Source organism: Punica granatum, chromosome 2, assembly GCF_007655135.1.
Source record: "Punica granatum isolate Tunisia-2019 chromosome 2, ASM765513v2, whole genome shotgun sequence".
Taxonomy (NCBI): Eukaryota; Viridiplantae; Streptophyta; class Magnoliopsida; order Myrtales; family Lythraceae; genus Punica; species Punica granatum.
The window spans coordinates 43,021,871-43,049,564 of NC_045128.1; the positions used below are offsets into that span (position 1 = coordinate 43,021,871).

Here is a 27,694-nt window from a genome sequence, read left to right on the forward strand (position 1 = left end):
TACAATGGGTTCGAGGAAGTTGCAGCGGAGATGCAGAAACACGAACTCTTGGCAAAGAACGAGAAGGATTTTAGGCAAGATGAATTTGATTTAAGGGGCACATTACATCCGATACACAAAGCTGTTATTTTGGCCTTCGCAACATCTGTAATTTATTTTTGGATCTCAATGCACTTTATACTCTTGCCTTCAACCCAATCCAATTAAGTTGTTGGAAATTTGGAAACTACACTGCAGGGCCTTGTTCTTAATCAGTTCTTAGCTTCTGAAGTCGGTGATGAAAACACGAGACTTATCTACATCACAAATGGGAAAGATGACCATTGTGCTTAAAGCTCAGGGCACGAGACTTTTTGATGGCCATGAAAGGGTTCCCTCCCTGGCAAAAAGTTCGGAGCAATAGGAACTTTGTCAATCCTCAAGTCCATGAATGGAGCAACAATAATGATCTCGCAAGGACCCTCCTTAACATTATTGACAGAATTCTCAAAGAAGATCAAAACTTGATTTATTCTATTGTAATGAAACATCGAAGTTTATGATGCGGTGCTCCTGGAAGTGTGTTATAATTCTGATATACTTTGTCAGAATTTTAAGTTTGTGATTATCGAAGTGTGTATCTGTTGGGAATTGGTGTATGCCCTAGAGGCAATCTATAATCAGTTCTGTAATATGATATCTATTTCATTATATTACGAGGCATATCTGTTATTGTGTAGATTGCGCTAAATATGATTTTACACAATAATGTCCTTGGAATAGTAGGTTCAATAGGCATCAAGTGTGACCTGATTGTGAGATCCTATAATTACTGAACATTATTCCTAAATGTCCATAGTCAAAGTATTATCGTTAATTAGGACAACGGTAATACGGTTAGACTAGTGTGAGTGTTGATTGATGACCAAATCTCATAGGTCATGGATATGGAGATATCAAATCACACCACATGTATACATTAAGAGTAATGTGTATTGGACTGACCCGCCATGAGATTGCTACATGGGTTGTTACGTGACTGTCATTAGTATATCTCAAAGTGACTATAGTGTAATGGTCCTTTGACTTGAGGTCACCATGGATTCCTACGTGTAATGTCGTATATTTTGATACTGTCAAACGCCACCGTAACTGGCTGGTTATAAAGATAGTTATTGGGTATGCCACAAAGCATGGAAAAGAATGTGAGTGACCAAGATAGGATTTGTCCCTCCTACAAAACGGGAGCGATATCTCACGGCCACTTGGTGGTTAAGTCTAAAAGTGTATGCATACCCAAATGAGTCGATATAACGATATCGAGCTCATTTGTTCTGATAGACTTAACCGGTAAACCAAGAAAGAGAAATATTGAGCCATACAAGGATGTCATCGACCATGCCTTGGGCTCAATAGAGATATAGGGGACAATGGATTATATTACACGGTAATATAGGTCACGAGGTTCGTCGAGAAATTGACTTTCCGATTACTTGAGTAACAGTGATGCATTGCTAGATGCCGCTCATTGTTTGTAATATTAAAATAGAGATTTCGATATTACTATCAACGTAATTGGGAACCTACAGGGTCACACACTACGACTAACTTGACGAGATATTTTGAAACAACAAAATTGTCTAATAAAGATTAGATGATTTATGGTGCGACCGATTAATCGGATATTTAATGAGATTAAATTTGCCGATTAATTAGACCCGATTTATTAGATTTAATGGTGTGCTAAGTGGTTATTTTTATGGAACCACTTGGAGCCAATTATAGAAAGAAACATGGGCCAATTGTATGATAACACTTAGCTATACACATGGACTAATTAAATGATGTCACCTAGACTTACACATGTCACTTGGAGCCTTGATTCTCCTTAATCCCACATCGGTGGGGCTTTGAATTTGTCTTCCCCATATTGCTTATAAAAGGGGCAGCATGCATGTTTAGATATAAGAGATATATATATACATGTATATGGGTATACGTGTATAAATGTAAGGAAATTCAAGTTGAATTGTTCAATTTGAATTAATCCTACTAGTCTAATAAATTTCGGGTGTCGCATCGGGGTGTTTCTTTCGAGTGTTGGTCGCTAGCACCGCCGATCTCGAAAACTCGTCGACAAAGTCGGTGTGGATACCAGTAGAGGCGTCACGCGTGGGACGCTCGGTCGACAACTTTAAATATTCCAGGTACGCTTTTATTTACTCTTACTCTTCTAGTATGTCTTGGAATTAGTTTCACGGGTATGAAATTTTGAATTTCTGTTCCTTTTCGCTTCCGTTGCGCCCCGTGGAACTAGCAATTGGTATCAGAGCCTAGCTAGTTAGAATCTGAGTAGATAATAGCATAAAATATGATTTTATGCTTGGTACTGGTATGATTATGTTTGATATTTGCGGTGCATGACTGTTAGACATGGACTATGTCCTAGTTGTGTTAGTATAATAGTTATACGTGTGGACTATTATGTAATAGTTACATAATAATGTATAGTGAGATCGATTAAATGTTAATCAAATCCCTCAAAATATTAAGTCCATATCCTTCCACCGTGTAACGCTCGTCAATACCAAGATCGATGAGTGTGTAGACCTTGCCTTCGCAGGATGCCCTTATCTATCCTAGTAAGACGTTGTGTTTACCAGTGGGTCGGACTTAACTGAGCAAGCCTAATAGGATTAGGAGTTCAGAGGCATGTAGTTGGGCATCGATCTATAAGATAGATTTGAATAAGGAGTTATTCACCCAACTAATCAAGAGTTGCATGTGATGCAATTGGGAAAGTGAGTTCCCTACCTAAATAGCCAGTTCTGGGTGAATCAGCCCTTGCTGACTCAGAGCTTGGTGAGATATGGATCTTGAGCTACTATGAGAATGATATTCTCTGAATCAATGTTGAGGGTCATTGATTTGATATAAATAGTGGGAGCAATATTTATAAAGTCCTCATTAAATATTGTTGTGTCATAATACTTATTTTGTATATTTCTATGGTAGTTACCATGGCAGGGAGCACTTCTAGTACTTTCTGTTTGCGATCCGTCCTTGATAAGGACAAACTGTCAGGGAATAATTTCCTTGGTTGGTATCGAAACTTGAGAATTGTTCTCACCCAAGAAAAGAAACTATATGTCTTAGAGCAACCTCTTCTTGCGCCACCGCCTGACGATGCCCCCCAAGCTGAGAAAGATGCTTATAGTAAGCATCATGATGATGCCGTAAACGTCGGATGTCTCATGTTAGTCACCATGGACTCGGAGCTTCAGAAGCAACACGAGAACATGAAGGCGTACGATATGATCGTGCATCTCAGGCAGCTCTATCAAGAGCAGGCCCGACATGAGAGATTCGAGATCTCTAAAGCACTTTTTCAGGCAAGGTTGATTGAGGGTAGCCCGGTGGGTCTTCATGTACTCAAGATGATTGGGTACGTTGAGACTCTGGGAAGACTGGGATTTCCTCTTGGTCAAGAGTTGGCCACAGATTTAGTCCTACAGTCGCTGCCCAGCAGTTATAGTCAGTTCATTATGAGCTATAATATGAATGACTACAATAAACCATTGCCTGAACTGCTTAGCATGTTGAGAACAGCTGAGCATGATATCAGCAAGGGGACGTCCGTTCTAATGGTCCAAGGGACCAAAAGAAAGGGCAAGAGCAAGAGTAAAGGCAAGAAGGCTAAAGGTGCATCCAATTTTGACTTGGGTGCGTTGAAGCCTAAAGCCAAGGTGGCGAAGAATGATTACTGCTTCCATTGTGGCAACACTGGACATTGGAAGCGGAATTGTAAGATATACCTAGAAGAGTTGAAGAAGAAGAAGGGAAGTGAGACTTCCACTTCAGGTATCCATGTTATAGAGATTAATGTATCTACTACTTCTACATCTTGGGTATTAGATACCGGATGTGGTGCTCATATTTGTGGAAATATGCAGGACCTAAAGGACAGTAGATCGTTGACAAAGGGCGAGGTGGACCTACGAGTTGGAAATGGAGCAAGAGTTGCTACATTAACTGTAGGGACTTATCACCTAGTTTTGCCTACTGGGCTTGTATTAGATCTTAACGACTGTTATTATGTACCTGCTATTAGTAGAAACATAATATCTGTTTCTTGTTTGGACAAGAAGGGATTTTGTTTCACTATCAAGAACAAGTGTTGTTCTATGTACATGAATGATGTATATTATGGCAGTGCACATTTAAGTAATGGTCTGTATGTTCTTGATCTAGATACGCCTATTTATAATGTGGAAACCAAACGGCTCAAATCTAATGATTCGAACCCGACTTACCTCTGGCATTGTCGTTTAGGCCATATTAGCGAGAATCGCATCTCTAGACTCCATAAGGATGGATTACTGGACTCGTTTGATTTAGAATCGATCGAGACATGCGAACCTTGCTTAATGGGGAAAATGACTAAGGCCCCTTTTACCGGAAAAGGTGAGCGAGCTAGTGATCTTTTGGCTCTCATACATACCGATGTATGTGGACCAGTGAACAAGCTTGCTAGAGGTGGGTATCTCTACTTTATTACATTTACTGATGATTTCAGTAGATTTGGATATGTGTTTTTGATGAAACACAAATCTGAATCCTTTGAAAAGTTCAAAGAATTTAAGAATGAAGTGGAGAATCAGTTGGGTAAGAGCATTAAAGTTCTTCGATCAGATCGAGGAGGTGAATATTTGAGCTATGAGTTCGCTGACTATCTTAAACAGTGTGGGATTTTATCTCAACTGACTCCACCTGGAACACCACAATGGAATGGTGTAGCTGAGAGGAGGAATCGAACTTTATTAGATATGGTTCGATCTTTGATGAGTCATGCAAACTTACCTGACTCCTTCTGGGGATATGCTCTACAGACAGCTGCTCTCATATTAAACAATGCTCCGTCGAAATCAGTTGAAAGGACACCATATGAGATGTGGTATGGGAAACGTCCCAAGATGTCTTTTCTAAAGATATGGGGTTGCGAAGCTTATGTGAAGAGATTGTCTTCGGATAAGCTTGGCCCTAAATCGGACAAATGTTACTTCGTGGGGTATCTTAAGGAAACTCGAGGATACTATTTCTATAATCCCATCGAGGGCAAAGTGTTTGTCGCTCGAACTGCGGTATTCCTTGAGAAAGAGTTTCTCTTCAAAGGAACTAGTGGGAGGAAATTAGAACTTGGGGAAGTTCTACCACAAAATGACATTGACCAATCGACGGGCAATGTTGCAGAACAAGTATCACAAGTTGTTGTGGCACAATCTTCTACACAGGTGACACATGAGCCTCGTAGGTCTAGTAGGATACGTCATGAGCCCGAGAGATATGGATTTCTCGTGACTCAAGACAATGACGTATTGCTCATAGATAATGATGAGCTTACAACCTATGCGGAAGCCGTAATAGGCCCAGACTCTGAGAAATGGCTGGAGGCCATGAGATCTGAGATGGAGTCCATGTACACTAACCAAGTATGGACTTTGGTTGATCCACCTGAAGGGGCAAAACCCATTGGGTGTAAGTGGGTCTTCAAGAAGAAGACTGACATGGACGGTAATGTGATTACCTTTAAGGGCCGACTTGTGGCAAAAGGTTTCAGACAAGTTCATGGTGTTGACTATGACGAAACCTTTTCCCCGGTAGCTATGCTTAAATCCATCAGGATCTTGCTTGCAATTGCAGCTTATTATGATTATGAGATCTGGCAAATGGATGTCAAAACTGCTTTCCTGAACGGGAAGCTCCTCGAGGATGTGTTTATGACACAACCTGAGGGTTTTGTCGATCCACATTGTGCCGGAAAGGTTTGTAAGCTACAACGGTCTATTTATGGACTGAAGCAAGCTTCTAGGAGCTGGAATCTTCGTTTTGATGATGCAATCAAAGAGTTTGGTTTCATCAAGAATGAAGATGAACCCTGTGTTTACAAGAAGGTTAGTGGGAGTGTAGTAATCTTCCTGGTGTTGTATGTAGACGACATACTTCTGATTGGAAATGACATTCCTTCCCTACAGTCTGTGAAGACTTGGTTGGGAAGGTGTTTCTCTATGAAGGACTTAGGCGAAGCTACCTACGTGCTAGGTATTAGGATCTATAGAGATAGATCCAAGAGACTGCTTGGCCTAAGTCAGAGTGCATACATAGATAAAGTGCTTCGGCGATTTAGCATGTAGGATTCTAAGAAAGGGTCGCTGCCTATGTTACATGGCATAAGCCTTTCGAAGGCTCAGTGTCCTTCTACTCGAGAGGAGAGGGACCGCATGAATAGGATTCCATATGCGTCAGCTATTGGATCCATCATGTATGCTATGTTATGCACTCGATCAGATGTCTCGTATGCTTTGAGTATGACGAGTCGATACCAATCAGATCCAGGTGAAAGACACTGGATTGCAGTAAAGAACATCCTTAAGTACTTACGAAGGACTAAGGAGATGTTTTTGGTATATGGAGGCGAAGAAGAGCTCGTTGTAAGAGGTTACACCGATGCTAGTTTCCAGACCGATAAGGACGACAGTAGATCGCAGTCAGGGTATGTGTTCTGCCTGAATGGAGGTGCTGTGAGTTGGAAGAGTTCCAAACAGGAGACAGTAGCCGATTCTACCACAGAGGCCGAGTATATTGCTGCCTCTAACGCTGCAAAAGAGGCCGTTTGGATCAAGAAGTTCGTGACAGAACTTGCTGTGGTTCCTAGCATCGTAGACCCAGTGGATCTCTATTGTGACAACAATGGAGCCATTGCGCAAGCTAAGGAACCCAGGTCTCACCAGCGATCCAAACATATACTCAGACGCTTCCATCTCATTCGCGAGATCATCGACAGAGGAGATGTGAAGATATGCAGAATACCAACAGATGAGAATCTCGCAGATCCACTTACGAAGCCTCTTGTGCAGCGCAAGCACGAGGCTCACACTAGATCTATTGGCATTAGACAGATGCCAGATTGGCTCTAGTGCAAGTGGGAGATTGTTGGGAATTGGTGTATGCCCTAGAGGCAATCTATAATCAGTTCTGTAATATGATATCTATTTCATTATATTACGAGGCATATCTGTTATTGTGTAGATTGCGCTAAATATGATTTTACACAATAATGTCCTTGGAATAGTAGGTTCAATAGGCATCAAGTGTGACCTGATTGTGAGATCCTATAATTACTGAACATTATTCCTAAATGTCCATAGTCAAAGTATTATCGTTAATTAGGACAACGGTAATACGGTTAGACTAGTGTGAGTGTTGATTGATGACCAAATCTCATAGGTCATGGATATGGAGATATCAAATCACACCACATGTATACATTAAGAGTAATGTGTATTGGACTGACCCGCCATGAGATTGCTACATGGGTTGTTACGTGACTGTCATTAGTATATCTCAAAGTGACTATAGTGTAATGGTCCTTTGACTTGAGGTCACCATGGATTCCTACGTGTAATGTCGTATATTTTGATACTGTCAAACGCCACCGTAACTGGCTGGTTATAAAGATAGTTATTGGGTATGCCACAAAGCATGGAAAAGAATGTGAGTGACCAAGATAGGATTTGTCCCTCCTACAAAACGGGAGCGATATCTCACGGCCACTTGGTGGTTAAGTCTAAAAGTGTATGCATACCCAAATGAGTCGATATAACGATATCGAGCTCATTTGTTCTGATAGACTTAACCGGTAAACCAAGAAAGAGAAATATTGAGCCATACAAGGATGTCATCGACCATGCCTTGGGCTCAATAGAGATATAGGGGACAATGGATTATATTACACGGTAATATAGGTCACGAGGTTCGTCGAGAAATTGACTTTCCGATTACTTGAGTAACAGTGATGCATTGCTAGATGCCGCTCACTGTTTGTAATATTAAAATAGAGATTTCGATATTACTATCAACGTAATTGGGAACCTACAGGGTCACACACTACGACTAACTTAACGAGATATTTTGAAACAACAAAATTGTCTAATAAAGATTAGATGATTTATGGTGCGACCGATTAATCGGATATTTAATGAGATTAAATTTGCCGATTAATTAGACCCGATTTATTAGATTTAATGGTGTGCTAAGTGGTTATTTTTATGGAACCACTTGGAGCCAATTATAGAAAGAAACATGGGCCAATTGTATGATAACACTTAGCTATACACATGGACTAATTAAATGATGTCACCTAGACTTACACATGTCACTTGGAGCCTTGATTCTCCTTAATCCCACATCGGTGGGGCTTTGAATTTGTCTTCCCCATATTGCTTATAAAAGGGGCAGCATGCATGTTTAGATATAAGAGATATATATATACATGTATATGGGTATACGTGTATAAATGTAAGGAAATTCAAGTTGAATTGTTCAATTTGAATTAATCCTACTAGTCTAATAAATTTCGGGTGTCGCATCGGGGTGTTTCTTTCGAGTGTTGGTCGCTAGCACCGCCGATCTCGAAAACTCGTCGACAAAGTCGGTGTGGATACCAGTAGAGGCGTCACGCGTGGGACGCTCGGTCGACAACTTTAAATATTCCAGGTACGCTTTTATTTACTCTTACTCTTCTAGTAGGTCTTGGAATTAGTTTCACGGGTATGAAATTTTGAATTTCTATTCCTTTTCGCTTCCGTTGCGCCCCGTGGAACTAGCAGTATCAATTCTGATTTATTGTATTGTGATGAAACAAATTGAATAAGAACAATTGATTTTTGTCGAGCTTACTTTGTCAGACTATGATTTGAGTTGAGTTTGATGGAACCAAGTTTGAAACCTATCGATTATAAATTGAACCCAATGGAGTTGCATAATGACATTTATTCAATTTTGAATATTTTAAATTTAAATTTAAATTTTTATATTTGATTATCTTAGATATTTTTAAATATTTTACTTATTGAATTTTTTTATTTTATTTTTTCAACTTTTTTATGAGATGCAACCACACAAATCATGGAGTCAACCAGTTCGCAGAATTTCTATGTAGTTGACTATACGTCTCTTCCAGTCGATTGCATTAACATTGAGGACCAAATCTAACAGATGTCACAAGACAAACCATATAGTCGACTGTGTTACGCCAAACGAGAATTAGGGTACAATGGGCGTAGTACTAGTGCATGGGGGTGTCGTACAATTAATTTTGGAGTACGACAAAAATGAAGTAGAGTACGACGAAGCGCTGTATTCATGCTTGGTGGTATCGTACAAGTTAGTTTTGGAGTACGATGCAAATGATCTGAACGATAGGGCTTCACACTCATGTATGAGGGCATTGTACAAGTTATTTTTGGAGTATAACATAAATGGAGTATAGAGCGATGGAGCATCGTACTCGTGCTTGTTGGCACCGTACACCAATATTAGCTTTATACGACACGGCCAAGCACAAGAGTGACGCTTCGTCGCTCTCTTGTTTATTTCCATCGTACACCACTATTAGCGTAATACGAAGCCCCCAAGCACGAGAGCGTCGCTCTCTAGTTCATTTCTGCTATATGCTAATATTAGTTTATTACGACGCCCTTGAACACGAGAGCGATCCAAATAAACAAGAGAGCTGTGCGGCGTCGTACTCCAATATTTTCTTTTGCGTAAGTTGTGGTTATAGGTGCGGGCCCCGAATGGGACCCATTACGTGGCGGTGTTAAAAAATAAAAAACTGACTTGCTAAACTAGCTTCTAATGGGACAAAATAGGGCAAGCAGAACCCTATAACTTCCGCGATAATAAAACCAGCCGTGAAGAGGCAAAACACATTTACACGTCAGATCCAGCACGATGTTTCTTCTTATCCACAATTTTTCTTAACCTGTTTGATTTGATTGCTTCCATATTCCATTTTATTTTTCTTTTTTAAATTTATATATATTTCCTCTCCCCAAATTCCAATTTTCTCAATTCAAAGCAAAGCAAAGCAGAGACATCATGTTGTCCTGTTTACCGGTACAAAAACTTAAAGCGGCAGATCTCTGCGCTGCTACCCCTCGACATCGACCGACTCCTTCCTTGGAATCCGATTCCTAATCCAATCTCCGATTCCTCTCAACTTGACGGAACGCTCTCTCTCTCTCTCTCTCCCTCCCTCCCCCCCTCCCTCTCTCCCGGAATCTGATGTCGGAATCTCCTTATTCGGACTCTCGCTTTCATGGCCGATTACATCCGCTGCCTTTACAGGTCCAATTCCAGCTATACTCCATGATCCCTTCGGAGCTTTCTAGGTTTACTTTTGAACACATTTTTGTTCGTTTTCGACTTTACGTGCTGACGCGGTGCAGATTTTTGACGTCCTGCCACCGGATGCAGGGGATTGTCCCTCTTGAGCTGATTCCTTCTGATTCTTAGCAGGTAATGACAGCCGTAATTGTTCGCTTTATGAATATACTAGCCTGTTGTTTTGGGATTTATGGCGCCCTGCCGTTGGGTAGCTGAGAAAGTAAGGGGAAAGCAACGCAAAATCGAAGTTTTGGAATTATGGTGTTACAGTATCTCTTGTACTTTAGTTTCGACTATGGATAACTTTTTTTTTTTTTTTAAGTAAAGTTCCTTTTAGTGTTGATTAGGCAGCTGAAGAACCAAGATCATATAGATGCTCTTTCTATCACAATTGAGCAATTTTTATCGCATAATTACTTGAATTCGGGCATTCCAAAAGCTATAAACTTTAGGTCTGTTAATATATCCCGAGTTGCTGGGAAGACGGATTAAATGAATGATGACCTCCCAAGAACTTGGTTTCTTTAGTTGGGTTTTCTCGGATGTGATAGTGTTGCATTACTTTTGATCTCTTATAGATCCTTGAAAGCGTGGTCAAAATAGAAACATAGATGTTCAAATGTAAAGTTTCATCTTTTAAAGGACAAGTATATCTGTGCTCGTCTAGACTAAATTCTAATCGGTGCTGCATTGCTTGTTCTTTTGTTTGATCAGCAGCAGCCAGTTTTCTTGTAATGCAATCAGCTGATGAGACAAGGAAGAAGTTGAAGAGATCAAGGTCCTTTCCACGCACGATGCCTGTCACTGACAACACGGCTTCACAAACTGTAGAGGACTGCAGTCTTTTTCCCATTGATGAAATAGTGCAGTATCCCTTGCCTGGATATGTTGGACCAAGTTCGATAACTTTCAGTCCCGATGACAGTTTGGTGACTTATCTCTATAGTCCTGACCAGACTTTAAATAGGAAGGTTTTTGTATTTGACCTAAAGAGCTGCAAGGAAGAGTTGTTCTTCAGTCCTCCCGATGGTGGGCTCGATGAGAATAACATATCACCTGAAGAAAAGTTGAGAAGAGAAAGGTTGAGGGAACGTGGTCTGGGAGTTACACGATACGAATGGGTTAAGACGAGTACGAAGAAGAAAACCATCATGGTCCCTCTCCCTAATGGGGTCTGTTCTCTGCACTTTATATGTTATTTCAGAGACTTTTTCCCTCTGTTTTTTACTTTATGGTCTGGAAGAATGACATCTGCCATTCAGATGGACAATTGATTAGTGCTCTCCTTTTGTGTTTGCTGTAGATATTCAGTTTCCTCTAAGATAATAGGTTGTTTTCTTTTCTTTTCTTTTCTTTTTCCCCCTTCCATCGACAGATATTCTTCCAGGATCTCTCTTCTCCGAGTCCAGAACTCAAGCTCTCAAGTTCACCATCTTCACCAATTATCGATCCACATATTTCTCCAGATGGCAGCATGATAGCTTTTGTTAGAGATTGTGAGTTGCATGTTCTATATGCATTGTATAATGAACAACGGCAACTAACAAGTGGTGCTGCAGAAAAAGGCATGGTAAGCTTCCCTGAGCTGTTGATGGCTATTGAGATTTCCATTCCCTCCCTAGCAATACATGGTTGTTGTCTGGATATTGACATCATTGTTTTATGTTCTTCAGACGCATGGGCTTGCTGAATATATAGCTGAGGTGAGCATTTCTATGTTATATGTAATTAAACTCGCAAGATCAAACCTGTTTGTAATTCCGTCAATTACTCGATGATGTTTTCTCTCTAGAGCAAGCTATCCTAGTTTACTCTGGTCTAAGGTTGTTTTAACTGTTAATATATTTTCAGGAAGAGATGGATAGGAAGAACGGGTACTGGTGGTCATTGGACAGCAGATTCATTGCATTCACACAGGTCGATTCTTCTGAGGTACCTCCGTTCAGGATAATGCATCAAGGGAAGAGCTTGGTTGGTCCTGAGGCACAGGAAGATCACCCCTATCCCTTTGCAGGAGCCTCAAATGTCAAGGTTCGTCTTGGGGTAGTTCCCTCTGCTGGGGGTCCCATTAGATGGATGGATCTTCAATGCGGAGGATCAGACCAAGTGGACAATGAGGATGAGTACTTAGCTCGAGTTAATTGGATGCATGGAAATGGCCTCGTAGCTCAGGTAGTGAATAGAACGCAATCCAAGATAAAGCTGCTTAAGTTCGACATTCGGACTGGGCAAGGTAAAGTCATATTGGTGGAAGAGCAAGATACGTGGATTAACTTGCACGACTGCTTCACTCCTCTCGACAGAGGGTTAGCAAAATTCTCAGGAGGATTTATATGGGCCAGCGAGAAGACAGGATTTAGACACCTATACTTGCATGATACTAACGGGTCTTGCCTTGGGCCAATCACCGAGGGTGAGTGGATGGTCGAGCAAGTTGCTGGCGTGAACGAAGCTTCTGGACTCGTGTATTTCACTGGGACTCTGGATGGACCGTTAGAGCATCATTTGTATTCTACAAAACTCTTCCCCGACAGGAATGCTCCTTTGCCTGCTCCAAGGAGATTGACTCAGGGAAATGGAAAACACGCTGTTGCGCTTGATCATCATTTGCGAACTTTTGTTGATATTCACGATTCCCTTACTTCTCCCCCTCGTATTTCGCTCTGCTCATTGCACGACAGAAGCGTCATTATGAATCTGTATGAGCCACCATTCACGATTCCAAGACTGAAAAAGCTGCAGCTTGAGCCTCCAGAGATAGTTCAGATTCAAGCGAATGATGGGACAGTCTTGTACGGGGCGTTATACAAGCCTGACATAATGATATATGGCCCTCCGCCTTATAGGACCATGGTAAGCGTTTATGGTGGCCCGATTGTGCAGTCTGTCTTCGATTCGTGGATCAATACAGTGGACATGAAAGCGCAGTATCTCCGAAGCAAGGGCATCTTAGTATGGAAGGTTAGTGCAAAATATTCATACAAAGTTCTATGCTTTCTTCTTTGCCCTTCTGTTCTGTTTGTATTGGAGAGGGAATATTAAGTCCCTTTGCACTTGCAGATGGACAATCGAGGAAGTGCACGAAGGGGCTTGAAGTTCGAAGGGGCTGTTAAACACCGTCTCGGCTTTGTAGACTCTGAGGATCAGGTCGCCGGGGTCCGGTGGCTCATCAAACAGGGCCTGGCCGAAGCTGGGCGAATTGGATTGTACGGCTGGAGCTATGGGGGCTACCTCTCAGCCATGTCACTCGCAAGGTTCCCAGACGTGTACCGCTGTGCTGTCTCTGGGGCCCCCGTGACATCGTGGGATGGGTACGACACGTTCTACACCGAGAAGTACATGGGCTTGCCAGCCCACAACACATCAGGCTATGAGTCAAGCTCCGTGTTGTCTCATGTTGGGAAGATGAAAGGGAGGTTGTTGCTTGTACACGGGATGATAGACGAGAACGTTCATTTTAGACATACTGCGAGGCTTGTGAATGCGCTCGTGGACGCTAGGAAGCCTTACGAGCTGCTGATCTTCCCCAACGAGAGGCACATGCCGAGAAGATTCCGGGACCGGATTTACATGGAGGAGAGGATCTGGGATTTCATCGAGAGGAACCTGTGAAAAAAGAAAAGCGTGTTAAAAGCATCTTTCTTGATAAATAAGCAATAAATCCCTCTCTTGCTGATGATCTATTTGCTGCTGCTTGTATTTGGGATGGTACTTTGGTTTCCTCGAATTTCCGCTTCTTTTCAGCAACCTACTCATTCATGCTTCCCTGCCTGCTTCAGTTTCCTGTCTCGTGTCGTGTGTGGACTTTCGCTTGCATTTTCTCCCGATCATGTCACCCCTGGAAAATTAATATATGAAACTTGAAAGTACTCAACTAATTAATGTCCCGTTTGGATTCAAAGAAAATTAATTTTAACTTTAACTTTAACTCAACACGCTACACAACAAAAATACACGTTTTTCAAGTCAAATTTATAATCACATTTCATTTGTCCTTTTCCACAATTAAAATCAAAATCAAAGTAATTTTAACTTTAAATCCAAACGGCCCCTAAGTTACTTTAGCAGACCGATTATGAGATCAGAAATTGAAGAGTTTTTTTGAGCTAGAAACCATTGATTCAAGGTCGATTTCCATCACCACCAGCACGATGGTCTAGTGATTAAGCTTTAAGGGTTCCCACTTGAACATCACGAGTTTAAATCTCGCTGAGGACGTAGAGCTCACTATTGTTGCTTCGAAACAATCCATGACGGCTTAATTCACTAATGTGTTTGTGAGGTTACGGTGACCAAGTTGGGCTAAGTCTCAGTGAGCTATAGCGAAAGGAACATTCCTTGGCGACCAGATTTCCTTAGTTGAAACAGTCACAGCGGACCAATAATTCGACCTAGACTTTTATTTAGCAAAAATAGTATTTATCGAAGCAGCATCTGGGCCAACACTCGTTTCTTTCAGCCTATAAGATGAGATGAGTGGCCCATATGTACGTTTTACGAGTGTCAGAGGCTCATTGGTCAATGTTACGCGCGAACTCTGAAGCCTGGAGATCCGTTTGAGACTTGGAGGCCAAGACAGGAACAATCTTAACGCTGTTAAACGGCCGTTTATCATCGTTAACTCCGTACAGCGTGCCCGTACGCTAGTGATGCCACACGTTATTTCAAATTACAATCGTAGCCTTTCTGTTTGGCTCTAATTTCTTTTTCTTTTTTTAATCACTCGTTTGGCGCTAATTACTAGAACACAAGTTCTAGAGTGCTGTAAATTATAAAATATAGGTCTCCGTACTTTTAATATCCCGCCAGATTTGCTTAAAACTAATTAATTAAAATTTGTCATAATTGAATCTTGTCATCTTTTATGATTATATTAAAACATATATAATTTTGAATAGTAAAAACTTTAACAAGCATGACTATGCGATATATAATGACATCATACATTGAAAAATATTTAAAAACTTTCCAACTTTTTATTTTCTTGTTGTTGAAGAAACACTGTTGTTCTTGTGAAGTGAACACTTTTGATTTGTTTATGCAAAAAGTAACATATGCCTTATATTTCACATATGGTTTAATTTTTTTTAAATATGCAAATATGAAAATGATAATCACATTGAAATCTAAAATATTACTATTTTCTACTATAAAAAAGTCATCACTATTTTATTTTTTTAATTACATACATGCTCCTAAATTTATTTATTTAGTAAATATTATTGAAACTTGATCTTCTCGCATATGATAATTATCAGTCATCGTTGTTAAGCCGAGTGATTTAATGTCTGCTACGATCTTCAATGACGACACTACAAAAGCAGAGATTATAAAAAGTGATAATTGATTCATGACGGTCCTAGTCTTATAGAAATATTAAAGAAAATAAAATGAGGTAATTATAAAACTTAAAAAAGTTATATAGACTAATTTTTTTTAAAAATAATCGTAGACCGATGTGTACATGCGAAAAACGAAAACTGATCTCTACTTTCTACAACCGAATAAATGAATCCAACAAAAAGGAAAAAAAAGGGGAACCAGTCTTAAAAAACTTCAAAAACTTTCCTGCAACATCACGTGGGCCCCCGGGTGATGCCATGCCACCGGCCTGGAGATAACGCCCGTCAAGTTAAATAACGCCGTTAATAACTATCAGAGGAAATAAAAGAGAATTTCTCCGTAAGAATCTCCCCTCCGTTTAAATGTCTCCATATATGCATATAATTATTCATTATAAATATGTAAGCACGGAATCAACCGAAAAAAAAAAAAATATGTAAGCAGGGAGAATCTGTGTCACCACCTCCCTGGTTGCATCTCTCTCTCTATTTCTCTGCCTCTCGAGCTTCAGCAGCTTGTGATCGTACTTTCCTGTTCGATGTGAGCTTCTCCTTTGGTAAGTGTTTGATTCACACCATTCCTGTTGTCTTGTTGTTTTGATTGTTGAGTTAGTTGAGTAGTGGACGAAGTTGGCATGCCTTGGAGTGCGGTGAAGAATCTGATGAAATCACGGCATTAGAATCTCACTGCAACTTGTGAGTTATTTTGTGATTGTTGAGTCAATTGATTGTACGCGTGATTTGTGCAATGTTCATCAGCATCTGATCCCATTTTTCTTGCTTCTTTTGACGCCAAATTATGCTTAATGTCTTAGTTATGATGGTTTTGTGTAACCTACAGCCAATGTGATGCTTATTATACCATCTGCTTCCATTTTTTGGTCCTTCTCATTGTGTTTGGCCATGCTTATAAGGGATCTGCTTCACTAATTTTAGGAAGCTATGCTCCATGGCCTTAGTAGTGACAGGAAATCGATCCTCAGCTGGAGGTCTTATCTCTCATCAGCACCTTGCAATTTGTAGCATTTCAAGGCCAAGTTTTAATTATTATTTTTTTCCCAATTCATACAGGTCCTAGGCATGAACCTTGAAATTTTCCGCGAAAAGATTTCCGTACTTTGGACATGCTAACTTCGGGGAACTTTTCTGCTTAACAAGATTGACCTATTGTATCTCCATTTCTTTGATGATATTCCATGAAATGGGGTGGATGTTTTTACATTTCTCAAGAAAATCGATTCGTCGCTGAGTGCTGGGATGATCTGAATGTTTGAGTGTCTTCATTGAGAGGGGGAAAGAGGTTGTTGATTGGAGAGGAGAAAGATGTCTCTTGCTGGTGTAGCACTTAGTCCGGTGCAGGAAGAATCTTTGAATTTTCCAGGTAGTGCAATTAGCAGATATGGCCCTCGCTCGGGTGACCCGATCTTGATTTACTTATCTGTTGCTGGGTCTATGATGCCCATGCATATCACAGAATCAGACTCGATTGCCTCTGTTAAGCTGAGGATTCAGTCGGTGCAAGGGTTCTTTGTGAAAAGGCAGAAACTGGTTTTTGGAGGAAGAGAACTTGCTCGGAACAATTCTCGTGTCTGCGACTATGGGGTGGCTGATGGTAACATTTTGCATCTGGTGCTGAGGCTTTCTGATCTACAAGGTATCATTGTTCGTACTGCCTGCGGAAAGGAGTTTGAGTTCCAGGTGGAGAGGAGCAGAAATGTGGGTTATGTGAAGCAGCAGATTGCAAAGAAAGGGGGAAGACTTCTTGATCTCAAGGAGCAAGAGTTGGTATGCGATGGGGAGGAGCTGGAAGACCAACAACTCATATATGACTTCTGCAGAAACACTGATGCTGTGATCCACTTGCTTGTTCGCAAGTCTGCTAAAGTGAGGGCCAAACCTGTTCAGAAACACTTTGAAGTATTGATTGATGCTTCAGATATGGATGAACCAGCAAATGCTCTCAATGATTACCCGCTGGGAACCCTATTGCCAGGGTATCCTGGTATAAAACAGCAGAGAAAAGATTTTCTGTTGGAAGCTTTAAACGCTGACCGAGATATTAAACTCCCATGTGTCTTAGAAGAATTGATTAGGTCCACAGGTCAAGGTTTAGAGAGTGGGAATGACCCAATTCGTTCTTCAGAGGGTTCAGGAGGAGCCTACCTAATGAAGGACTGTTCAGGTCAGAAGTACATATCAGTTTTTAAGCCGATTGATGAGGAGCCGTTAGCTGTAAATAATCCTAGGGGACTGCCGTTATCAACGACTGGTGAAGGATTGAAGAAGGGCACACGTGTAGGAGAGGGTGCCCTGAGGGAAGTTGCTGCTTTCATTTTAGATCACCCGCGAGGTGGACCCCGTTCTTCCAATAGTGCAGAGAAGGGATTTTCTGGGGTTCCACCTACAATTATCGTCAAGTGTTTGCACAGAGGGTTCAACTACCCAGAAGGTTATGAATACTCGTCCGCAAACATAAAGATCGGATCTCTTCAGATGTTCGTGAAGAACCACGGAAGTTGCGAGGACATGGGGCCCTGCACTTTCCCTGTGGATGAGGTTCACAAGATCTCTGTGCTGGATATAAGGTTGGCAAATGCAGATCGGCATGCAGGGAACATATTGATCAGCAGAGAGGAGGGTGAAGACGGAGACATTGTGCTTACACCTATTGATCATGGGTACTGTTTGCCCGAGAATGTAAGTATCCGTAAAAAAATATTTGAGAAATTTGATATTCGTAGTTCATTATTTGTCATGTTAGTTGTGGAGACATATTGTCTTATAACATGTGGTTTGGTAGTTTATTTGTAGTTCATTATTTTTCCATTTCTTACAAAAAAAATATGGAGATATTTTGTGCTGCAGTTCATGAAATGTTTTGTGATGCAATACATCTTTTGAAAGATTGTGATAAATAACATGTGCTTTCTTAATTTCAAAAGATAATAAGTGGAAATATGGAAACTTCATATGGCAGTCCTTGGGTAACTGGAGGTGTTTTTATGTCCTTCTCATCCTTACTGATACCAATTCTGCAGTTTGAAGATTGCACATTTGACTGGTTATATTGGCCACAAGCTCGTCATCCCTACTCTCCGGAAACCATTGACTACATCAAATCACTGGATGCCGAGCAAGACATTCAGCTTTTGAAATCGCACGGCTGGGAACTGCCAACTGAATGCGCTTGCACGCTCCGAATCTCCACCATGCTTTTGAAGAAAGGCGCTGAGAAGGGACTCTCTCCTTTCACCATTGGACGCATAATGTGCCGAGTAACTCTGAAGGAGGAATCTGTGATCGAACTCATTGTACGAGAAGCTCAAGAAGCTCTGCTTCCTGGAGCTAGTGAAGCTTCTTTTCTCGAGTCTTTGTCAATGGTCATGGACCAATACCTCAATGGGCTATCAGCCACATAAGGTACAGGAGTATATGTTCTGCAGATTGGTAAATTTGATTGTTTTGGGTGATGTGGTCTTGGTGCTGGGACTAGATTGCTTTTCTTGTTCTTAAATAAAGGGGAAGAATTATCTTGATAGATGAATATGTTTCTCACTGTAATCTTTTCCGGATAGAATGAATGAGAGAGGGTCTTTAACCCGAAAGTGGCCAAAAAGAAACGAATCTGAATTAGCCGTATACAGATGTGAGGAGTCCCATGAGGAATTTGATTTGATGTGGACAAGTTGAAGTTCCATGTCCTTCTTACATTTCGTCATAATTATGATTTATGAGTACATTTGCTGAAAAAAAATATATGGACCCAAAATTACAAAAACAACTGTATCTTAATGGAATTAGGGAAGAACCTCTGTCTTCGTTTGTTTCAAGACTTGGATAGTTATGCTTCTAGACTCTAGTTCTGCTTAAACTGATAATCCAGCCATGAAGGCCACTCCGGTAGAGGGTAACCACGACGAACCATATATGAACTGTGCCACTGTGAATTTACTGGCTTCAGCCGGTGATTTTATGACCCGATAGCCAGGCCACTTGACCCGCTGCGCCACTCCCGCCCCAGGTCCATTATTCATGTACTCTCCGTAATACAGTGTGTCTAGAGCAAAGGTCGAGCTCCACTCGAGCCACCCCTGGGGATGGATGTGGTCACCCAGGTAGGACAACATGTACACGACCCTCGAGTACAGCTTCCATGGACGGCCCAGATATGTCGGGAAGCTGCCTTTGGATGCCTCCAAGTCAGAGGTGGCAAGGATACGGCACGCGTGGATTGATATCCCGGTGTTCTGGTTAGGATCCTTTCTGTTTTGGGCAGTGATGGTGTTCTTCTGCTGAGCCATGGGCTTCCGGGCGTAGATGTTGCAGTGCTGGATGACCACTGCAGCGTTCCCACAGATGAAGTCCACCGTGCCATAGATGTCGCATTCCCGGAAGAACTGTCTGTTCGAGTGGACATAGAGGGTGTCCTGGTACCCCTTGATGGTACATCTGTAGACCACCGCGTGGTCGGCCCCGACCCGGAGGGCCACCGCCTGGTGCTTCCCTGGTCCCGCATAGTTCTCGAAGGTCATGTCCCGGGCAATGAAACCGAAACCAGTGGCCGCTGTCAAACCGCAGGTAGAAGTAGAACTCATAACATGAGTAAAGCCCAACTCAAAAACATTTTTTATAATCGAGCAGATAAATTCTTTTTCCGGATTATCGCCCTTAATGTGTCGGAGGACAATGATGTTACGCACCACTCACTGATCACCTCCAATTTTATTCGATTCCTCCTCTGAGAATAACGGCCATGCGTTCCCTCGGGACCAATTGTATTATTTATGGATTCCTGTCACTATTAAATTTGGGCACTTGGCAATGTCATGTTGAACATCAAACGTCGTAATCAATGGGGCACATTAGATACAATCCACATGGACGGGAGGTACTGGTTCGTGATGTCCCCTGGCCGTCCTTCGGTGTATCAGACGGGTAATGGGAGTGGTCTACTTAGATTTAACTTGATCGAGATTGTTTCGTACAAATAAACAGCTAAGGCAGGGACACTAATCAAATTAGTCACTCATCGAGTCTTTGTAAAAGGACTCTGCTTGACTACTGGCTAGAATGATTGTCGTGGCCCATGACCATGACAATGAAACTTCTTTATCATGTTATTATCACGAGAATACAAATTTTCCGAAAATCTCCTAGTAATGAAGTTGATATAAAGCGTCCTCAATGTAAGTTGGAAAATTCAAGTTATGATCTGTAAAGAGGACTTTAATCACTATCGTAAAAAGATGATGACGTATTTTGTTTTTCTCAAAATCGGACAACTTCTACATGTATCTCGGAATAAATTGTTGGTCGAACGAAGATTACTTTTAACTAATAAACTTGTGATTTTATTGGCAAAATAAAAAAGAAAAAAATTGAATCAAAGTATAATTATTACGATAAAAAAAGAAGAAGAAGAAGAAGAAGAAGAAGAAAGGGATTTTAATTAACGGGAATAAATGGTAGTGAGCATAATAATAATAATCATAATAAAAGGAAAAGAAGAAAATGATAGCGAGTAAATAAACAGAACAAAATTATACCAAAAGAAGCGGTGTGGAAAGTAGTCATCTTGTCGGCGACACTCTTCTTGCCGGTGATGATTGTCTTGTCCGGCCCGTCACCAATGAACATCAAGTTCGTTTTCTTCCTCCCAACCTTCAGCATGTCTTCTTCGTACCTGATTGAAAATTAATTAATTAATCAATCTCCTCTAGAAAATAATTATTAATGATATATGATAACATATTATGTATATGTCTATAATGTAGAGGCTGCAATTCTAAGCCACCTCATCACATGCAATTATGTTCACGAGAAGACCATAAACAAAAGACAGACATGATTAGGAGTCTGAAGTCAATAAACATCTCAAGCAGGACAAAAAAAAAAAACAGCCCAAAATCTACGCAAAGAACTCATCATCGTTTTCTTTCCCCATAGAAAAGCCAAGCCAACAACAAGAAGAAAAGCATAGATAGACCGATGAGACCGAGACAAGCGCGGGGACTGAAGTAGGAGCTCAACAACTTCATCCCCCTCCTTCCTCTAATTCAACTTATAATAGCCCGGTCCGTTATGGTGACATAATTGAAATTCACGTTTGTTTCGATTTTTTAGTACTTGTCAGTCTCTCTCTCTGTTTTTTTTTTTTAAAATCCAAACATGAGATCCAAACCGTGAGTCTACACTTTAGTTTGCTTGCCCAATTATAGACATCAATTAATGCCGACTCCTTAAGACCGGACATTTAGCTCGGGGGTAATTATGGAAAATCACATGTTACCATGTTTGTTTACAAAATCAAATTTAACTTAACTTAAATTTCCTTTATATTTCTCTCAATTGAAAAACACAATGATTTTTTTAATCTTTTTCTTCAAATTCTCTCGTACTTTTATTTATTTATTTATTATTACAATCAACTTTTTAATATTAAATTTTTTTGACTATTCAACATTTTTTTCTCAATTTTAACACTTTTTTTTCAATTCAACGATACAATCATTACTTTTTTATTTTCTTCTTTAAATTCTCTCGCATATTTTTCCTAATTATTTTTATTTTCATCTTCTCAAATCAAACTAAATTAAATTAAATGAAATTGAATGTTAATTTACCTGCCATGCTACTGTTATTTTGGAGTTAGTTGATGCCCAAACCCAAAACAGATCCTCTCTCTACTTTGTTCCCATGAATAACTAACACTATCTTCCTCGAGATTACCAGAAGGTGTACCCCGCGATGGACGGTACTCCTATGTTACGGGGCCCACCGAGGAACAATTTAATGAAAGGACGAAATCACCCTCAAATATCCCCGAAATTGTATCGCTATTTCACAGCGTGGCAAGCATTTTTCGAAATATTTTACCAAAAGGCCTACTTAATTTATTAATTATCTAATTAATTAATTACCTCCCGGCTCGGACGTAGATAATAGTACGCCTGTCACTGTGCTCCGGTGCCTTCTTGATCGCCTCTGCTATCGTCTTGAGGGTCCCTTGCCCTCCATCCTTGGACACCACTATGTCCGCCTGGATCTCCGCCGCCGGCATGTCCAGCAGCTCCCTCTCCCGCTTGCTCAGCCATCTTGGAAACCTCCCGTTGATCATGCTCTCCTCCTCCATCAACCTTCTCCGGTTCTGTATCGGCACTCCCGCAAAGTCGCCACTGCCACCGCCGATGGCCGAGAATATAGCCAGGGAGTTGCTAACGAGCTCCGACAGGTCCTTCAGCTTTTCTGACATCTGATCCTTCACGGGCCCCACCACTCCGTCGAATCCTTCCGAACACGTGTCCTGGTTCGTTAAGGCTGCACTGAGCCATGTCAACACATCTTGGGTGGATCCCCTGCCCTCTGATCCCTCCCCCTCCGAGGGCACGACAGAGGAGAGGGCCCGCGAGAGGGCGTGGACCGAGTCCTCGAGTAGCTCGAGGCAGTCGTCGTATGCAGAGTGGGCGAGAGGGTCCATCTCGAGGTAAGAGATGCCAGAGGAGAGGTAGAAGGCCTTGCTCAGACGCTGTAGGGTCATGTTAAGGGAGATGTGGACGAGGTCCTGCTCCGTTCCGGCTGCGGTCGAACCTGGGAAGTCGAGGAGTGATTCCACGCACAGGGCTGGGTACAGCGTGTGGGCACAAGCCCCTGAGATTGCACGCGTTGGCTTCCTGGTCCCAGCTCGGCCCTCAGCCCGAGCCCTCAGCCCGATCACCAATGCAGCAGATACCGCGGAAGCGATGATCAGCAAGAGGGAGAGGAGAGCGAGGAATAGGACCCGCCGCCGCTTGGTCCAGGTTGAGGAGGACAGCTTTGCTGGTGCGGCGGTACTGTCACCTGGTTGGTCCGTCTCTTCTGTGCCGCCTCCAAGTCTGCCATAGCCCATCTCAGCTGATCGATCCTAGGAGCAATGAAGCGAAATGCAACCGAGTGTTTCTCAGAGGTCTTTATTCGATTGGTGGTCGGGTGTAGATCAGATTAGAGCTATCATAGTGGCTTTAATAGAGGAGGCTTCGACTGAGAAGAAGAGGAGTTGGTTGGTGCGAGGTCTATATCGAAATGCGTGAGCTGTAATCTATTACTACGACGACTATTACTACTGCTATACTATTTCTATATAAGTGAGTGTAGAGGAATGACCACTAACAATAATATGCAAGCTAAATACTTCTCTTTATATATATACGTTTGGTCGGGTTTATTTGAATTTCAATGAGTGAGTATGAAACTCGGTTTTCTTCTCTCTCTCTCTCTCTCTCTCTTTTTTTTTTTTTCCTTTTTTTTCAATCTAGTTATAAAGAAAGGCCAATGAGGTACTTATTAGAATCAAATTAAGAATTCTTGATTTCGTATTGAGAAACTGTATCGAGTCTCCTTTTCTCTCAGTAAAATTATGATTTTCCAATTTATTAGAATCAAACTAATCTTGTTCGAATGTATGCTTACATAGTATATTTCTTAGTGATGAAGACTTTGAGTGAAAGGGTCGAATCTGGAAAAGGAAAGGAGTCTCTGTTTCAATGAGTTATCGTTTTCCCATCTTTACCTTTGGGCTGATTGTAGTCTTTATAATTAGTTCCTTTTCTACATCAGTCCACTGGGTTGTTACCTTTTTGCACCTTTCCTGTGTTTGCATGTACTCTCGACAGTGATGGTGCGTTTGATTTCACAGTTAGAGTAACTTTGATTTTGATTGTGAAAAGGGACAAATGATTGTATAGTGCGTTGAGTTAAAGTTAAAAATTAAAATTTTTTACTTGAGAAATATATATTTTTGTTGTGTAGTGTGTTGAGTTAAAATTAAAATTAAAATTTTTGTGATTTTAACTGCGAAAACAAACGGAACATCAATGTTTTGTTTGGTGGAAATTACATTCATAAAAAAAAAATCTATGTTACAATAATTAAATAACAAATATTACCCAAAAGAAAAATAACGATGCCCTTAATTAATTTCTTTCACTCTTTTGCATATATAGAAGTATGTAGATCGATTTTTTTCAAGAAATTATTTACGGTACAAGTAGTTCGAGAGAAGTAATCAAAGCCCCACGTGGTATTGGTACCTGAACGAATTTAATACGGTCCCACCAACCCGACCATGAAGTCGATTATTATTATCTCCTTGCACTCAAACAGATTGATAAAACTCAATCGAATTAGTGCTCTCTCACCTCCCTCACGCATTTAAATTTGGTGTACTACATAATTGACATATATATGCGGTGTGCACCACGAAGTATAGCAATATCAACATCGAGGTCTACATCAAAGGTTTTTACTCATTGAGAGTAAGTGTATGTATATGGTTGGAGGCTTGTGCTCACGGTATCGGGAATTGAACAAAAGAGAAAATTATAATGGTTTTCCATATAAATTTTCTCAAGCTCTTATATTTAATTATCTTTATAATTATTTTCTCGAGGAAGTATAATCGGAGAAATATGTTATATGTTATATATATATATATATTGTTAGGAGCAAAACAGTGATCATTTCATGAGTTGATGTTGATAATACAAATCATCAAGTGGACGAAAGGGAGACGGCAGTCGCGATCCGTGGAGTAATATTTGTGCACCCAACTTCCCTCTTTAATTTGTCCTTTATTATTATTTGTATATTTCAAATCAAGGTACAGAAATTTAATCTGTTAGAAATGAATAATTGCTGCAAAAACTTAACTGCTTATGGGTGATACTAAATGAGACCATTGTACGAATGATTACTTTGCAACTAATAAGACCGACCACGTTAAATTAGCAACCCAATATGATGATGAGAGAAAGAAAATAAAAAAGAAAGTAAAATATGGAAATGAGATAAGAAATAAATACACTGTAGTATATAATCACAATTGGATCTTAGTGTTACCAACTGCGGTAGGTTCAAATCAACTGATAAAACGTCTGATCATGCTGAAATTAAGAAAAAAGGCAATATAAAAGGACAATTTATTCTACCGTGGATTAGCCAATCAAATATAATTAAGGAGGGACCACACAATTGAATTCTTATATATAATAAATACATATTGCAAACAGTGATGGGCATTGTATTGTCGGCATTCTGTGTCTATATATGTCTGTCTGTGTATGTACACATTTGTATATTTTGAAGGAATCAGAAGCAGGAAGGCAGGTGATGCCTCTTTTCTTGCTTAGGCTAAATAATGAACATTGTCTCATCTCATCTGTCAACAGGGTATCTCAATCTAATGGCTTTGAGGGTGCCTCGGCCAATATTGCTTAATTTTCATTATCACAACAACCAAGTAAACGAAGTAGACAGGCTGATTATAAGGTTTTTAACCGAAAGACGTAAGGTAACTATACTTATATATAGGAGCCAGTTAAATCTAGAAGACGAGTATATATAAAATCATTCAACAAACCAAATCCCGGTCGGAGTCTTGAGAAGCTTCCTTCTTCCATTGGTTTTGGCTCCTCCCTTGCATTTGTTATCAACGAGATATTCAGAAGCACTTGCAATTATGATAAATTAATACTCGAAAAAGATATTTATCTGAACTGATAGGTCGGATAAATCAACGCAATTTCTGGATTTTCCTACTTCAAGTTCCCTTCTCTGACACATTACAAACATTAGATTCTTCTCTTTTTCAGGCAGTTCTTTTATATGGTAGGAAAGCTGCAGATGATGATGATTTGGTGTACCACCAGTTTCAGTACTTCTGTCCACTGTCCAATGCGCAGATTCTTTTATTTCTTTTCTTGGTCGTGCGGCCTTTTTTTTATTTATTTTATATATATATCTTGTTATCTAAAAATACAGCGAATCCTAATTAATTCAATTTGAACCGGATCGGTTCATTAAGGGGTGAAGTTATCCCAATATGAATTTTTTTTCAATCACAAGACTCGAACATGAGATTTTGTTTAAGGGAAATAAACGTCGAATGATTTCAATTAATTCATATTGATTTTTAATATTAAAAAAAAGGAGAAAGGAAAAAGGAAAAGCATGAGGACAAAAGGACAATATACGCATAAAGTCTGATCGAATTTAGCTTTGCCACGTCTGTGTTTTCACTCTTTTGATGTGTATAGACCCAGAGTTTGCGTCAAAACCATCCACATGGAAACGTTCAGGATCGATAAATAATAGACCTACCATTCTAATGACCCATTATTTCTTCCAATGATCTTTTGATATAGGAAGAAAACAACGGGTCGTACTATTGCTGAAAATATATGTCTATTCTTCAACTGCTTCTAGAGAGCTCAAAGTAGATTCACTTAATCCCTGAAAATGCATATATATCTATGATCTACGATATATTTGTAGTTGAATATGAGATATTGCATATTGGAAAACGGTAAGGGTCGTCGATATTGCTGTTCACTTTTTTTTATCGAAAAAAAGAGAGAAGAAAATCTATGATATATAACACGAATTCTAGATTTTACTTGCTATATCCTATATACGGTCCTCAAAAAGAGTGGTATACCCCTTTCCCGAAGAAAGAGTCCATGTCGCATACTATACCGTACCTAAAAATGCGAAGATTCAAATTTTAATTAGAGAATAATTAGTGATTAGGGGACGATTGAGAATAGATGCTCGCCTTCAAAAGTTCCCCGGTCGCCTTTTTTTGATGCTGCCATGGCGGTGAATCAAATTCTGTTCTTTTAGGATAGGATCACTTCTTTATCTTTCCTTCTTCTTTTTTTTTCCTCTTTGGATGGAAAAGAACCTTTTAAGAATATCGCTTTTCGTTTTTTTTTAATCTCTTGATTTATAAGCTGGTTTCAATTGAAACGTGCGAAGGTGGGAAGCTCTACTTTCTCTTGATCAGTCAGACCTAATGATCCGATATAAAAGATTATTAGGAGGCGAAATCACATAATTATCCAATTCATACAAATAAGAAGAAGAAGTCACCATTGCGTCAAAAAATGCAGGTGAATCCGAATTGAAAAATACATGTGGAAGACAAGACCATTTTGTCAAGAACACCCATGAAAGAGACCTAAGGTGTGGTGCGGTCTTTATATGCAGAAGGAAGGCAAGGCCATTGAATTCCTAATAATTGTTCGGTGCGTACATGGGCATGTGCCAACTTTATGGAGGAAATTCAATTCTGCTTCATTTGTTTGTCCGTCTGGCCTAACATTATTGGTCGA

General features: G+C 40.4%; 3 protein-coding genes across 7 annotated transcripts; 2 read left to right on the top strand and 1 right to left on the bottom strand.

The window, feature by feature from the left end:
* The first annotated feature begins 9,881 nt into the window (after nt 1-9,881).
* LOC116195814 (dipeptidyl aminopeptidase 4) lies at nt 9,882-13,977 on the top strand. Of its 4 annotated transcripts, none has more exons than XM_031525181.1 (7): nt 9,882-10,167; nt 10,269-10,338; nt 10,921-11,378; nt 11,582-11,776; nt 11,880-11,909; nt 12,058-13,167; nt 13,267-13,977. In XM_031525181.1, the coding sequence occupies exons 3-7, from the start codon at nt 10,941-10,943 to the stop codon at nt 13,816-13,818; spliced, it is 2,325 nt and encodes a 774-aa protein (XP_031381041.1). In that variant the 5' UTR covers nt 9,882-10,167; nt 10,269-10,338; nt 10,921-10,940; the 3' UTR covers nt 13,819-13,977. The 4 variants fall into 4 exon arrangements, with proteins under 4 accessions (XP_031381041.1, XP_031381040.1, XP_031381043.1 ...); XM_031525180.1 differs by having other exon boundaries at nt 10,924-11,378; XM_031525183.1 differs by having other exon boundaries at nt 10,297-10,338.
* Nucleotides 13,978-15,949: 1,972 nt separating this feature from the next.
* LOC116194607 (phosphatidylinositol 4-kinase gamma 3) lies at nt 15,950-19,346 on the top strand. 2 transcript variants are annotated; one of them, XM_031523456.1, is made up of 4 exons: nt 15,959-16,105; nt 16,485-16,537; nt 16,620-18,245; nt 18,587-19,346. In XM_031523456.1, exons 3-4 carry the CDS (start codon nt 16,872-16,874, stop codon nt 18,965-18,967), a joined length of 1,755 nt encoding a protein of 584 aa, XP_031379316.1. In that variant the 5' UTR covers nt 15,959-16,105; nt 16,485-16,537; nt 16,620-16,871; the 3' UTR covers nt 18,968-19,346. The 2 variants fall into 2 exon arrangements, with proteins under 2 accessions (XP_031379315.1, XP_031379316.1); XM_031523455.1 differs by lacking the exon at nt 16,485-16,537 and having other exon boundaries at nt 15,950-16,105.
* Nucleotides 19,194-23,665, bottom strand: LOC116194606 (probable pectinesterase/pectinesterase inhibitor 34). Its single transcript, XM_031523454.1, has 3 exons — nt 22,469-23,665; nt 21,095-21,231; nt 19,194-20,112 (listed from the first exon to the last, which is right to left on the bottom strand). Exons 1-3 carry the CDS (start codon nt 23,431-23,433, stop codon nt 19,415-19,417), a joined length of 1,800 nt encoding a protein of 599 aa, XP_031379314.1. The 5' UTR covers nt 23,434-23,665; the 3' UTR covers nt 19,194-19,414.
* Nucleotides 23,666-27,694: the final 4,029 nt, after the last annotated feature.

Bases quoted from the DNA above. Each gene is read 5' to 3' on its own strand.
- LOC116195814 (XM_031525181.1), top strand. From the start codon at position 10,941: ATGCAATCAGCTGATGAGACAAGGAAGAAGTTGAAGAGATCAAGGTCC. The intron at 11,777-11,879 runs GTAAGCTTCCCT...TATGTTCTTCAG, and splicing joins GTGCTGCAGAAAAAGGCATG to ACGCATGGGCTTGCTGAATA. The intron at 11,910-12,057 runs GTGAGCATTTCT...ATATATTTTCAG, and splicing joins TTGCTGAATATATAGCTGAG to GAAGAGATGGATAGGAAGAA.
- LOC116194607 (XM_031523455.1), top strand. From the start codon at position 16,872: ATGTCTCTTGCTGGTGTAGCACTTAGTCCGGTGCAGGAAGAATCTTTG. The intron at 18,246-18,586 runs GTAAGTATCCGT...CCAATTCTGCAG, and splicing joins GGTACTGTTTGCCCGAGAAT to TTTGAAGATTGCACATTTGA.
- LOC116194606 (XM_031523454.1), bottom strand. From the start codon at position 23,433: ATGGGCTATGGCAGACTTGGAGGCGGCACAGAAGAGACGGACCAACCA. The intron at 21,232-22,468 runs GTAATTAATTAA...ATTTTCAATCAG, and splicing joins ATCTACGTCCGAGCCGGGAG to GTACGAAGAAGACATGCTGA. The intron at 20,113-21,094 runs GTATAATTTTGT...GCGGTTTGACAG, and splicing joins TTTCCACACCGCTTCTTTTG to CGGCCACTGGTTTCGGTTTC.